Raw genomic sequence first — 14,486 nt, forward strand, 5'->3', positions numbered from 1 at the left:
GATGTACAAATGCGCTTTACACAATTGATGTGTGTATGGATTGCGGTAACAGTTGTATGAGCCCCTAATAAAATGCTTTTTTAAAAAAAAGGGGACAAGTTTTTTTTGGGTGGTGGTGGTGGTGGTGGTGAAGGAACAACTAGACTAGTGATTAAATGCAAAGTAATACTTTTTCTAGCTGAACAACAGACCAGGGAAGTCCTGTATGGGTCAGAATTTGCCTGGAGAGTTGTATTCAATTATGTGCACCAAAAGCTCGGGGTGAAAAAATTGACTGTGTTTATGACTGTGAAAGATAGTAAGATACACAGAATCCACAGTGATTGAAGCAGAAGTAAGCCTAGAAAAGGCGGGCTTACAAATAATTTTTTAATGCCGAGATATTTAAAGGGTGAGTGGATAGATTAGGTATTAGACTCATCTATACTACGTAAGGCGGAGGTAGGACATTACAGAAGGGAAATTTAGCTTAAAGTTTCTAAATAATCAGTTGTACTTTGCTGGAATAGGCGACTTCAGAAAGTACCCTGGCACAAGTACTGAAGCCACAGCTGCATGGTGTGCGCGCGCAGGAAGTGCATGGCACTGGAGAAGGACTTTAATAACCTGAGTCTTTCCCAGGTGATATGACTGGTCTTCTACGTCTACGTTTTTCAATGTTTATCAATTTTTACTGCCCGTAACATATTTTAAGGATGAAGAAACTGAAGAAATGTGGCATCACATTCACACAGGGGTTAAGTGGTGGGGTTGATTTTTAAACCATTATTTCCATTCAATGTAGGCTTTTTCCCCTCTATGATCAGTGGATCTCAAACTTGGCAAAAATCCATGCATCCAGGATTGCACACACTACCTTCCCAAACCAATTAAATCTAAATCCTTAGACTCTTTAAAGTGCCGACTGATTCCAATGAAGCCATAGTGGGGCACAGCAATGCATACACTTAAGAGTCTGCAATAAGACTGTACTGGAACACCTCACATGCTTGTTCACAGACTGCCTAGAGTTGCTTTCACGATACAATCACAGAAGTGAGTAGCTGACTAACATTTACTGCTTAGTCTTTTTACAGTAAAAATTTGTCAACTTCTGCTTTCTAATCATAATGTTCCTAAGATCCATTTTCTACCACAGAATGAAGTTGGCTTTGGAGGCACTGAAAAGTTGTAATAAGTTTCTTTTAAGTTCGAACACAGATAGAACAATATTTATCATCTTAGTATATTTCATCAGATAGAAAAATGTAATAGCAATGACATAGGAATACATTTCTAAGACAAGCAGAAAAATGGAAAACACTGAAAGCATATGGGACCATCAAAAAATCACTAAGATGGGCCTAAGTCTATCAACACAGTCATTAGGTAGGGGTGTTTACTAAGATGATCACAAGCAATACTATTTCTGTAAGAATGAATTGAAATTCAAATGTTAGTGTTTTTCTTCCTTTGAATCATTCTAATTATATGCAGCACTATTTTAAGAATGGTGTCATCCCTGATTAATTCTGCCATCAAATACTAACCAAAAGATTAACTTATTATTTAAAGGAAAGGAATGATTCTATATTGTACATGAACTTAAAACAGAACATAAAACCCCTACAGAGATCTGTAGTATTAATCCATACAACAGAAAGTCAAAATAGCCCCGATTAACAACTCCTTCAAGATTTTCTATATTGGTAATTAAGCAGGGTCATAGGACGGTAGTGTTATCTACTCTTCATAGTTTATTTACAGCAACTACCCTCAAGGATTAAACCATCACATTTCCTCTGGGGAAGAAAGTACTCCAACACGCCACTAAAATCACACCCTAAATATTTACAGTCCTTTGAGGCAAAACAAGTGTTAAATCACAGATGACACTGGTGCAGGACAAGTCTGGGGCATATACACAGAAAACCTCAAGCCCACTAAGCTGCTTCTTCAAATAGAAACCAGACACAGGCAGATGAAACAAAGGTAAAGGAAGTTCAAACATCATATCTTTCTGTTGGTACTCCGGCAATGGTCCACAAACTCATTTTTCAAAAATTCCACAGTAAATGTGATATACACTAAGGTTTGTATAGATATTCCTTAGGATATATACTGAAGAGTCTCAGAAGCCTTTTTTTCAAATAACACAAAAGAGCATGAAAATAAGAGAGTGATAGTGGGGCAAACTTAAAATAACCCAACTTCTGTAACATTTGTAGTGAGAATAGATAGTAGCTTTAAACACATTAGAATAATCCCATTATAATCCTATGAAAGGCTAGAAAATGGTCAAGTAGGGAAAATTGAGAATATTAACTATGTGTCAATTTCTAATTGATGACATCCAACTGAATGTGTAACCTATTACAAACTAAAGTTTTTATCTTTCTCTATATTTGGTCTAAAAATTAGCAGCTAAAAGGATAGCATTGGTTAAAGAATTTTATGGGCAGTAGAGTCAGCTCCTTAAAGAAATGTATGTAAGGTCTGGATATTACATTACTGTATCTTTGGAGAAACTAAGTTGTATGTGCCTATAGAGAAAACAAGGACATGTCAAAAAAAAACCACATTCTCGTTTGAGTGATTCACCCTCTTCTATTGTAAATACTACTTTTTATATTGTATGACATTTATAATTGTGCTTTATTATGAAAGAAAACCCTTCCATATAAAACTATACTTCAAGATTATATCCCAGCTAGAATTAAAAGTAACTTCAAAAATCAAGGTACCTTTGTATACAATATTTACCTGGTTCTTCTTTGATGAACGACAAATCTTCTTCTGTATAGGCAACAGGTGGCTGCATCACTGAGTAATCATCTAAATTTGTCTCATTATTAGGTGGTACATTATAAATAAATCGCTTTGCAGTCTGGGTTTTCCTCCTCGTTTTGCCAGTCTCTTGAATTCCCTGGGAGCCCATATCATTCCAAATAAATACTTTTGTTTGACTTTGAGATTCACTTTCAGCCAGTTCAGGAGAGCCATCCTGGACCCAACTACTGTCGCTCATTTGGTAGTTATCTATTTGGCCTTCGTTGACATTACAACCATCATTTTCAATTTTTATGTTACTTGCCAAGTTGGTAAGGTTCCGTGTTGCCCAAAAACTGGCAATTTTTTGATCCCGTGATGAAGGCAGACCATCTCTATTAATTGGTTTTCTATTATTATAGTCCACAACAACAGACTCTGGAGCTTTCGACTTCATGCTTATATTTAAGGCATCTTTAATGAAATTTCGGCAAGTCTGAACCACTTCACTCATTTGAAGATAGCTGGCCACTGTCATCACTTCAATGGCAGTTTGGCTTGAGAGCACCAGGTTACCAGAATACAAGAAGTCCAAGATGGCTGAAAAACCTTGAACTGCAGCAATATCTAAATGGGTAGTATTGTTTTGGTTAGGGCTTTCTTTGTTTGAAAAGCAATATAAAGTCTTAAAGAAACGGCTGCCTGCAACCAGGATGTTCTTATGAGCTTTAAAGATTTTCCCACTCACCACAATGCTGACATCACAAAGAATACCCTTCTTTCTCTGTTCATTTAGTTGTTGAAGTAGTTGGTAGCAATAAGAATTCTCATTTGGCTTACTATTAAAGTCACAGACCCCCTCCTCTGATGGTATTTCCGACTCCTGTAATTGGATGGAAAATATTAACATTACATTTTATTTACAGAAAAATAAAAATAAAAAATAAATTTTATTTACATTTTAAAGTCCCCTACACCCGGAAAAGCATTATATTATCCTCAGCATTCTCATTCCTTTAAAAGCACTAATCAGATTTATTTGTTTCAAACCCATTACCATCCACTTAATTCTCATTTTGATCATACAGGACAGAGAACTGGCTCTATGGTTTCCAAGGCTGTAATCTCTATAGAAGAGCAGTTTCACTGAAAATACAGGGAAATCCAGGGTGGATGAGCCCTACAGGACCAGTGGTGTGAGTGGTGAAACAGGGAGGGTAGAGGGAGAATGGGTAGGAAAGAGGGAACCGATTACAAGGAACTATATGTGACCTCCTCCCTGGGGGAAAGACAACAGAAAAGTGGGTGAAGGGAGACGTCGGACAGGGCAAGACATGACAAAATAACAATTGATAAACTATCAAGGGCTCATGAGGGAGGGGGGAGCGGGGAGGGAGGGGAAAAATGAGGACCTAATGCCAGGGGCTTAAGTGAAGAGGGCTTAAGTGTTTTGAGAAGGATGAGGGCAATGAATGTACAAATGCGCTTTACACAATTGATGTGTGTATGGATTGTGATAAGAGTTGTATGAGCCCCTGATAAAATGATTTAAAAAAAAGAAAAGAAAGAAAGAAAGAGCAGTTTTAGAAGCATACATAGCTTTTCACAGAAGAATGACTGGCGGGTTTAAACTGCCTTTCAATGAGTAGTCCAGTGGTTGCATTGCCAATGCAACTGAGCTCCCTTATTAATTTGCTAGTGATCATTAGGTATTTTGAGATTAGTGTTTATCACCACAAATATTGAGAGGATTGGAATGAACACCTTGGTATGGTACAACCTATTGCTATTATGGGAGGGAAAATTCTAAGTCTGAAGATCAGCAATAAGTTGTTTAATGATCACCCTGTTAATTTAAGGAATTGTATTAAGAATTATTTAAAATTAAGATAATTATTTTCTTCAAAACATTTATCTGTAAGACTCAAATTAGTGTCATTTATTCTTTTATATGAAAAGGCTTTATGTTCCGTCTCCTTTCTGACTGAACTTACTCTCAAGTTGCAATATGTTGGTCACTACAAGAAAGTTTCAAAGGGTTCATGAAAAACAGAATTGCAAGATAATAGAATTTTCTATGAGCTTTTTGAACTCTCCTCATATTTAAAAGGTAAATTGTATGTACAGCTAAACATTTAAATGGTTTACGTCAAAGGAGTTAATTAAATCTAACTAAAGATAAAGGAAGCTGAAACCCTACTGGGAAAATGTTTCAATTCTAGGAATAACCACAGGGATCTAAGTCAATAATCTTGTTAATATGATCAGGATTTCCTATAATATGGTTAGCAAGAAGTTAGGAAAAGTTCAACCCAAGAGTTTCAATCTCACAGAATTCCATACTATTTGGCTAGTTTTTAAAATGACTGACATCGTCATAGAAAGATAACTACATTAATGAACTAAATCAAAGGCACTATAAAATAACCTTCTATCTTCATATGGACTAGATGGTAGAGGAGATAATAGGGTGTTTAAGAATTTAAATCTAGCCCTTAAAACTATCAACAAAAACTCTATCAATTTTCAAAATGGCTTTATCTCTTTAGTGTCATTAGTACTATTTACTCAAAATAATTCCCAAACTCAAAATTCTTTTCAAACTTTCTATGATCCCGGTGAAGCTTTACTGAGCAAACTAATTTCCCACCCAACAATTCATACACATCTTGATTCACAACATTGCTTGTAATTCCCACAGCTGAACAGCAGCATTCATCCCACTTTCTCCCTGCCATTTCCAAGGGTCCTTCTCTCCCAGTCTAGCCTCTCTTCCTGCCTTCGGAGCTGTATCCTTGGGCAAATGCTACATACATACCCTTTTGGTCTCATATCCCTGAGTACATGCCTTCCAGGTGTTACTGTTTTACCTTACAGGCCCCTGTCCTATTGTTTGGCTGAAAGCTGAGCCATGGTGGTGTGTTCAGTTCCAGGTTTGGAGGTTGTTTACAGGGAACTAAAAAGTCTTAATATTTTAAAATCTTCTCTCAGTCCCATAGTAGCATTAACTGTACCCAGCATCACTGAAGTTCAGGTAATTTTAGGTTGTGTGTAGACTAGCGAGGATAAAGGATTGTGGGTTTACTTTTCAAAATGCTGTCTGCTGCAGTTATTCCCTCTATGTTCTTGGACAAGTAACCAAATGTGAACCTTTTTCTTAAATCAAAGTCGTATCCCACGCTTACAGGTGCTCTGGTGGCACAATGGGTTAAGCATAGGGCTGCTATCAACCAACAAGGGCATTTCAAATCCAACATCCACTCCACAGGAGAATCATCTACTCTTGGTAAAGACAATCTCAGAAACCACGTGGAGGGCAAAGTTAGTCTGTAAGAACATTAGGGCTTTCGTCAGAAAGTGACTAGGTGGGTAAGCTCCCCAAAAGATTGAATAGTGCCTAGCAAACTGTTTAATAACTTCTCTAAATGACTAAAGCTATCTACACCCCACCCAAAAAGAAAAATTGCTCCAGCATTTATAGCAGAAAATATGAAAAGTGCTGGCTTTATTTTTAAAAATTCATTCTTTTGCATAAAGCACCAACTTAAAATACAAATTGTATCTATAAAATAGTGAAACACACACGGATCTATGATGATATAAGCATTAGAGAAACACTGGAAGATACGAGTGAGCTAGGCTGTAAACATGCTGGGAAAACCAATCCATTTGGAGAGAAGAGTAAAAGGAAATTAGGAAAAAAGTGAGAGGAAAGACAAGTTGTTGGAATTGCAACAAAATTCTTGTTCTCATAGAAACAATACTCTAAATCAGCGGTTCTCAACCTGTGGGTCGTGACCCCTTTAGGGATGAACGGCCCTTTCACAAAATTACAGTAGCAACGAAAATAATTTTATGGTTGGGGTCACCCACAACAGGAGGAACTGTATTAAAGGGTCGTAGTTTGGAAGGTTGAGAACCACCATTCTAAATGATGGCGAGATTCCTACAAAAATCACAAAACTCTACCTTAACCCCAATCCTAAGTATAGCCTAAATTATAAAAATACTAGTTTTAGTTCTTACTTCATGTCACAATAACCTAAATTCTCTGAAACCAGCATCAAGTCACATATACATCTAAGAACTTTTGCATGGATTCCAGCTAGGAGAAATCAATTGAAAAACCAGGATAATCCTGGGATACTTTAAATGCTTCACAAGGATAATGGACCAGTATTTCAAAATAAGAAACTATAACAAAAAACTGATATAACCAAACATTTAAGCACTGATGGAACCCTTCATAAACCCATGAGTGTGGATACTCTCCAATGACAGGATATCTGAGGGTCTGTGTAAAACAGAGCTAATGAAGCACATAGCATTAAGAGTCACTATTGTTTCTTGGACAACACCAAATATTTTTGCAAAAGACAAAATCTTAAAAGTTGATCCCTAAGAACCAAGGAGTCTGTCTTTGGGTTCCTCCTGAAATTCTAAGCTTAATTATAACATTAAGTATTCCTAATGAAAACAACTAACTATTTCTACAACTGCTCTTTTCAAATGTAGGAAAATGTTTTCTACCCTCTTTCCCAAATAGGAAGATAGAACTTGAGCCAAGTATTAGTCTAAAAGGCCTAGATAAGGAACCTTAAAAATGGGCTTCGAACATTGAGGGGGGATCGGGGGGGGGATATTCCTCACATTGGAGATACTATGAAATATTTTAAAAATCTTTAAGTTTTTGGACTATGAAAAAAGCTCATACGGAAAATTGTAATACTAGACATGTAGAAACCTCAGAATCAAGTCCAATTAGAACTTAGACCTTAGAATCTAGAGAAAAGTGCCCCATTTAGTTAAAATTTTCATAACTTAATCTTACTTTCACCTTCTCTATATATGGCGAGAAAAAAAGTTATCTCTCTATAGTGGAAAACCTCATAAAATCTTGAAAAACCCTAACCTTTCATTCATTAATTTACTAATTTTAATCATGGACTATACTGAGGAGTATACCAGCAGTTCCTAAAAAGTTATGGTTAGTGGGGAGACGCCTTAAGGTACTGAACAATATACAAAATGTTTTTCTTAGAACAGAAAAAATACGTTACGCAAGCCTCTTTTTCTGTTTGTACCCTGTCCTATAAGGTAGCCATAATTGGAATCGACTCAGTGGAAGTGAGCTTGGTTTGGGGGGGATGGTGGGGGTTGCTTTCTGAAGAAAGGATAGTTAGGCAAGGCCTTAAATGATACAAGATTGGGGAAGAAAGATGAGCATTATAAGACAGCAGAAGCAAAAGAACCAAGATGGTTTGACAGCCTCAAGAGTTCTAAATTTATGAATGAACTTCAAGGTGATTAAAAAACAAACCATGAAATGTAAATATCTGCTTATGCACGTATTTCTGAGCTAAGTGGCCGTCACTTTCAAATTATCAAGAGATGTAGCCCCCCCTAAAGGATTAGACAAGGACTAACAGGATCACAGCCCAACACTTAACCACTCCACCACTAGAGCTCCATAAGCAAACTGAACGGGTTAGAAGAGATGGCTGGGGTTATTTATCAATGTGAAAGATTAAATCAAGGAATTAAGAATGGAGGTAAAACTGGAATGCTACTAGGTTGATACAACATACCTGAAAGAAACAAGGGTCTTAACTAACCAAAGGAAATGAGAACTACGCTACAAACTTACAGAGAATGTAAGACCACCCATTTGTTCTACCCTTCTGGAGAGTGAGAGAAACGATATTTTCGGTTGCTTAGCATTCGTTTACTGGCAATGCATAAAAGAGTAGAAAATGCTAGCTAGCTAAAAGCCAATCAATAATATTTACTATTTACTTCCCTACTCAGAATTGGTTCTTCAAATGAATTACCAGGAGGAAAAGGCATTTACAACACAAAATCAGTGTGCATTAGAAACACTGAAAACATCAAAATCTGTTTTCAGTAACTCACTTTAAGAGTATATTTATTAAAAGGATAAAAATTCACTTCCATTTCCAAATGCAAAATAGTGAATTTAGAAAACAGTCACATTCAATTTATAGATGATGAAGACAAGCAAGGCTACAGGCAAATGAATGGCAACATGCTTGGAAGAGCAGAGAGGCAGAGAAAAGGAGCAAGGCCCTCAACAAGGTGGACTGACACCTTGGCTCAGAATTAAGAACAATTGTGAAATGGCACAGGAAGGGGCAGTGTTCTGTTGTACATGGTTTGCTATGAATCAGAACCAAATTAATGGCACTCAACAACAATGGTGATATTGAAGAATTATCTAGATAATTGATAGAGAACGACCAGTCTCGGTCTCCTTTGCAATCTTCTCTGATTACTTAAGTGACTAAATCCTCTCTTATGCTAATGCTAGATCCCCAGAAAATCGAATTCCATATGCCTATGGTAGAAATTTCCAGGTGATAATAGCATCCAGTCAACTATGCCTACCAAGTCCATATACACCCGGATGCTTCTAAACAATAATCACATGCGACCATGATTCTAATGCTTAGACTGCTAAATAGTTGCCTGTTTGTAAAGGGAATATAAAAAACTATCTTATTAGCACCAGAGGTCCTCTAAGACCTAGAATCTTGTGCTTGACACAATAGATGAATGTATGGATTGTGGTAAGAACTGTAAGAGCCCCAATAAAAGTATTCCATAATAATGATGATAATAAGACCTAGAATCTATCTACCTAATTCATATTGGGTTTTTCATCTTGCTCAGCAACTCAACTATCCATGTCTCGTCAAGACACATCAAGAAACCTTTTCCATTTTTCTGACACTGCTTCCACTTGAATGTTCCCTTCTCTATAGTCAACATCTCATCTTCTAGTAAAAGTAGGTTCTCACAGGTAAAACTCATCACTGCCATCTTTCTGGTACTCTGAGAATACTTCATACTCTGTTTTTTATTGTCAGTTGTCTTACCTTACTAAACCAGAAGTTTCTCAAAGGAAGAAATTTTTATTTGTAAGCTTTATTATCTCCAGGTTCATAGATCTAACCTAATTGAAGAGGAACCAAACGGAAAACCAAAATCACTGCCATCCAGTTGATGCCAATTTCCTAGCAGGCCTATAGGACAGAGAACTGGCCCTGTGGGTTTCTGAGACTGCAACTCTGTAAAGGACTAGAAAGCCCTTGGTTCTCCTATGGACTGTGACTGTATGGGGGAGAAAGCCTCTTCTTTATCCCTTGGAGCAGCTGGTGGTTTTGAACTGCTGATCTTGCCGTTAGCAGCACAGTAACCACTAAGCCACCAGGACTCCTAAGAGGGGAACACATAGGACCCCCCGCCCCCCAAAAAGGGAAAACACGAGAAATGGTCCAGCTCTTATTAAACCTAATACAATAAACACATGCTAGAGTCTATATTTAAATAAATGCATAATGTTAACTTAATGAACTACAGGTTCATCTTTGTTTCATATTGACTTCTCCAACATGGTGAAAAGTCTCTCACTAATTGTTAAAAGCAAACATGCTAGGCTTAATTTTTGTCAAATATAGGTAGGCTTGCCTTACTTTCTTTGCCCCCAAAGCTACAGCAACATATTTCAATGAGATTGCTGCTCTGAGTTCATTATTTACTTCCTGGAAAAGTTAGCCTTTGCTTGGAGAATACATTCAAGTGCCTTTTTTTAGGTGTAGAAAAGTGCAGAGTTTTAACATGATTAAAAAAGAAAGTAAAGTGCAGAGTTGACAAAATGTGTGGCTCTGGCTATGAAAATTCCACAATTTGATAAAGTGGCAACTACTGTTACAGCTATTAGTTGCTGCTCTGAACGCACTGTTTACTTTCTGGAAAAGTTAGCCCACGTTTATAGAAGACATTTATATGCATATTTTAGGCTTGGGAAAGAGCAGAGTTGACAGAATGAGTGGCTCTGGCTATGAAGGTTTCACAATTTGATAGAAAGTGGCAACTACTGTTATAGTTATTAAAGCACTTTTGAAATGCTCTGGACCTAATGGCCACATCCTGAATGCACTAATCATGGAACTTGACTCTGGAACGATATACTGTCACCTTTGCCTTTTTAAAGAGGACAAGCATACTTCTGCAACAAACAATTCAAAACATACTCAGAAATCATGTTTAAAAGATGTCCCATTAGTAGTCGGTAAATTAACAGAAGAACATCAAGCATTTTTAAGACTGGGATACAACTATTTTTGGGGGGTCACTATCAAGGATTAATTAAAGAACAAGGAACTCTTAGCAACATACTAGGACGAGACCAACCTCCTCCAAAAAATGTTTTCTGAATGTTAATGCAAATAAACAATCAAAAATAAAAATAAGCAAAATAAGGGGAATGAACTATCGCTAGCCTCAAACTGAATTCTTGTCTGAATAAGTGTTTAAAGATGGGAAGCTGCGGTAAGAAAATCTGTGTGAAACAGAAATATTACATGCATGATGAAGAATCATCTCAGGATGCTCTCCTGCTGGCTGACCCAAGTCTGCAAGTCTAGAAAGGAAAAGTGGTTTGCTTACTAGGATTAAGAATGATTTCATGAGAAAGTGGTTTTAAACTGACAAAGTTGTTGACACTTGGAAATATAGCATCAAGGAAGAGATATAGAAGGCTCACTTTAATATGGGCAATTATGCTAATGAAGGTCACATTAAATTTGCACATTAAAATCTTAGAGAAAGCCTCAACTTGACTTGTGCAAATTAGAAACTAACTGCCCAAGTTCCTATCACCTGAAAGAAAAAGTAGAGGATCAGAGCCCAGATTCACCTGCCGGAAACCCAAGAATGCTCTTACAGATTGTATTATACTGCCTCCTACCGGTAAGCAAAAGTTGCAGGGCAACAAGTGACAGGACCCTCCAAGGTAGGAGGAAACAAGATAAACAGCTAAACAAGATAACCACTCAGTCACTAAAAAGAAAGAGATGTTAGGCAGTACTTGGAATAAAAAATACCAAGACAACCACTCCCCCACCAAACTAATTAAGGTTAGAATGACACTACAAACATCATTACATAAAGGATTAAGATAAATTCTGCATGGAAACACCCAAAGCCCCTTCAAGGGTACCAAAGCATAGCTTTTGATTGGACACCCTATATACACTGTCCCCAGTCCAATTGAAAGAATGTTCTAAGAGAATGTTTCTAAGAGAAAGGAAAAGACTGCAGATTATAGCTATAGGAGAGGGTAAAAATGGGAGGGAAAGGGTATTTCAGAGAGCAAGCTTGGGAAAGGTTTTACCTAGGAATGATGATTTATGCCCAGGGGAGTATACCACTATCATATGGTTAACAGACTAATTCCCCTACCTCTGACGAATGAAATGCTTTGGTGGCACAATGGTTAAACACTGAACATCAAACCCAAAGGCTGGTGGGCTTTTTGTCTCGGTGTGGCGCGCAATGGCTGGCCACATGTCATCAGTTAGGGAGAAAGACATGGCAGGTCTGCTGTAAAGATTGACAGCTTTAGACATCCCAGGGGGCAGTTCTACAATATATAGGAGTGTTAGGAGTTAGAATCCATTCAATAGTAAGAACCATTTGAGCAGCTTTCTAATTATAATTTGAGTTAACTGATTCACTGACTGTAAAAAAGCTCATTCTAATTGTCTTTTTAAGTTTTTTCTTTAAATTTCCAAGTCCTTGGATAAGTTTTCATTTCCTAAGTCTCCCCTCCCACCCACCCCTCCCCCCACACACCGAGTCAGCCACTTATCCAAATAATTTCAGAAAGAAGTTATGAAAGACTCACTCCTGTAACAAGAGTAAAAACAATGCCTATCAGAGTAAGGGAAACGTGCACTTGGCACATGAAAGACAAACTCAATTTCACTCCATTGCCCAGGTCCACAAAGTCAATGATCGCAGAAAATTGAGACCTGAATCCAAATTTACTCCAAAATCCATTCCATTTGAACTTTCTTTGTAGGCTCGACTGAGTTGTCACTAAGAGGTTTCAAGACTTTAAATGATTTGCTTAAAAGACTTTCAGGACTGTAAACGTTTTCTGGGCCTTATATCTTCGCATGGATTTTGGCAACTAAAGTTTGTTCAAAAACCGCATTGGCCGCTGTGAAAAGCATAGCCCAGTGCTTTAACGCTAAAGCTTTAACTTCACTGAGTGGTGCCTAATTAGCTCCTTTCAAAATGTGCTGAGTGGCACTCAATAAATGGAACACATGGAGGGACCAATAACATAGAAGAGGTGACTGTAAAATCAATGACGGGCTACCAATACAACGAATGAACTCCACTCACCACCTCAAGTTACCTGAAAGAACTGATCAAGATCTAAGTGGTTTGAAAGGAGTTTCCAAAGTGATAATGCTAATATCTTCAGACTGGAAATGTTAAAACAAGGACTGGAGAACAGTTTACTTGTTTTGTAATTAAAATGTTATGGTTTCTGGTAGTTTAGTAAGTAAATTCTGTATCAGGTCAAATCAATTATTTGATACAAACAACTTATTTGTGCTAAGCATTAATCTAGTGGTAACTTTAAGCACTTAATGCAAAATGCCATTTACAAGCAACATTTTTCCAATTAGAAAAGCTCAATACAATAAATATGGGCCTGAGAAAACCTGTTAAATAAAAACTACAATAATTTGCCAAAGCAAGCCTCTTCTTTCCCAAGAAGTTCGACAGAAATGAACTGAGTAAAATGATTTCCAAGAGGAATGTTAATCCCAAATAGCTCCCTCTACACATCTACAAACATCGCTTATTTTACACCCATCTGATCTGATATCAAGAATGCTCTGGCTGGACGTTTTCCTGAAAGGGGCTAGAATGTCAAAGGGTTATTAGAAACGTGGTTAATTCATTCTTCAAAGAGGTGCCAGATTTGCCTTTCATCAGAGCCCCCAATGTTAAAGGGCTAGGCACACACACGACGGCTTCTACTTAAAAATCACAGCTAATCACCATTTGCACCGCAAAGTCAACCTTTCAGGTTCAAAACGGCAGTCTCACTTTCGGGTGCTTTCGATTCACTCTCCGGAGACAGAGAAGAAATCTGTGTCAATCACACAAACAGAAAAGGCGAAAACCGAGCTCCGCGCAGCGATTAGCAAATTGTCACAGACACACACACCCCCACCCCCCACGCCCCGGCACCACCAAACTTTGGAAAACTTGTTCCCAGGCTTCCCCAACCCTCGCGCGTCGGCTCCCGCTAGCGGGGGCCGTGCCCCTGACCCCCCACGCACAAAGCGGGGGGTTCGGCGGCTACAGCCTTTCGCGACGGAGTCTGAAAGTCGGAGGAGGGTATATACTGTACCTGGGCGTTGGCTCTGTGCTCGCTAGAGACGTGGTGCCTCAGGAGGAGCGTTTTCTTGTAGTTGCGGGTCCCTCGCGAAAGCTCATCGTGCCCCACTGGCGGAAGGTCCTCGCTCCCCGCATCCTCAGGGGTCTTTTGGCACCAGCCGCACGACATAAGGCCAGTCTCCTTGCAATAGCGCAGCCAGGGGAAATCTTTGAGCCAGGAACTCTGGAAGGAGCAGCTCAGCTTCTGCATGAGGGACTTGGGGCGCGCCAGCGGGAAGTGCTGGACAGTCTCGCCTTCGCCAGCTCCCACACCGCTGCCCGCCACTTCGTCCCCGCCATCGCCGCCCGGCCGCCGGCAGCAGCCGCCTTCCGCGCCGCCCGGGCTCGCCCCCTCCTCGTCCTCCGTGCTGTCGCTCTGGGACGCGCCGTCCGGCATCAACTCCTTCCCCTCCAGCGCGTCCAGCTCCAGGTCCGCAGCCGCCGGCCCTCGCCCATTGAAATGCCTCGGGGGC

At 38.9% G+C, this 14,486-nt stretch overlaps 1 protein-coding gene across 2 annotated transcripts in view; it reads right to left on the reverse strand.

Moving 5' to 3' along the window:
* ZBTB10 (zinc finger and BTB domain containing 10) overlaps positions 1 to 14,486 on the reverse strand; it is a 35,593-nt gene that overhangs the window by 19,499 nt on the left and 1,608 nt on the right. Inside the window, exons 1-2 of one of the 2 annotated variants that reach the window (XM_004697501.2) lie at positions 13,988 to 14,425; positions 2,743 to 3,631 (exon numbers count right to left, since the gene is read on the reverse strand). In XM_004697501.2, coding sequence (XP_004697558.1) covers positions 2,743 to 3,631; positions 13,988 to 14,410 — 1,312 coding nt within the window. In that variant the 5' untranslated portion in view covers positions 14,411 to 14,425. Of the gene's footprint in view, positions 1 to 2,742; positions 3,632 to 13,987; positions 14,426 to 14,486 lie in introns of those variants that run through there. The other variant, XM_004697502.2, reaches the window with a different exon arrangement.

Source organism: Echinops telfairi, unplaced genomic scaffold (genome assembly GCF_000313985.2).
Source record: "Echinops telfairi isolate 266 unplaced genomic scaffold, ASM31398v2 ScPeMD7_1;HRSCAF=3_0, whole genome shotgun sequence".
In the NCBI taxonomy this organism is placed as follows: Eukaryota; Metazoa; Chordata; class Mammalia; order Afrosoricida; family Tenrecidae; genus Echinops; species Echinops telfairi.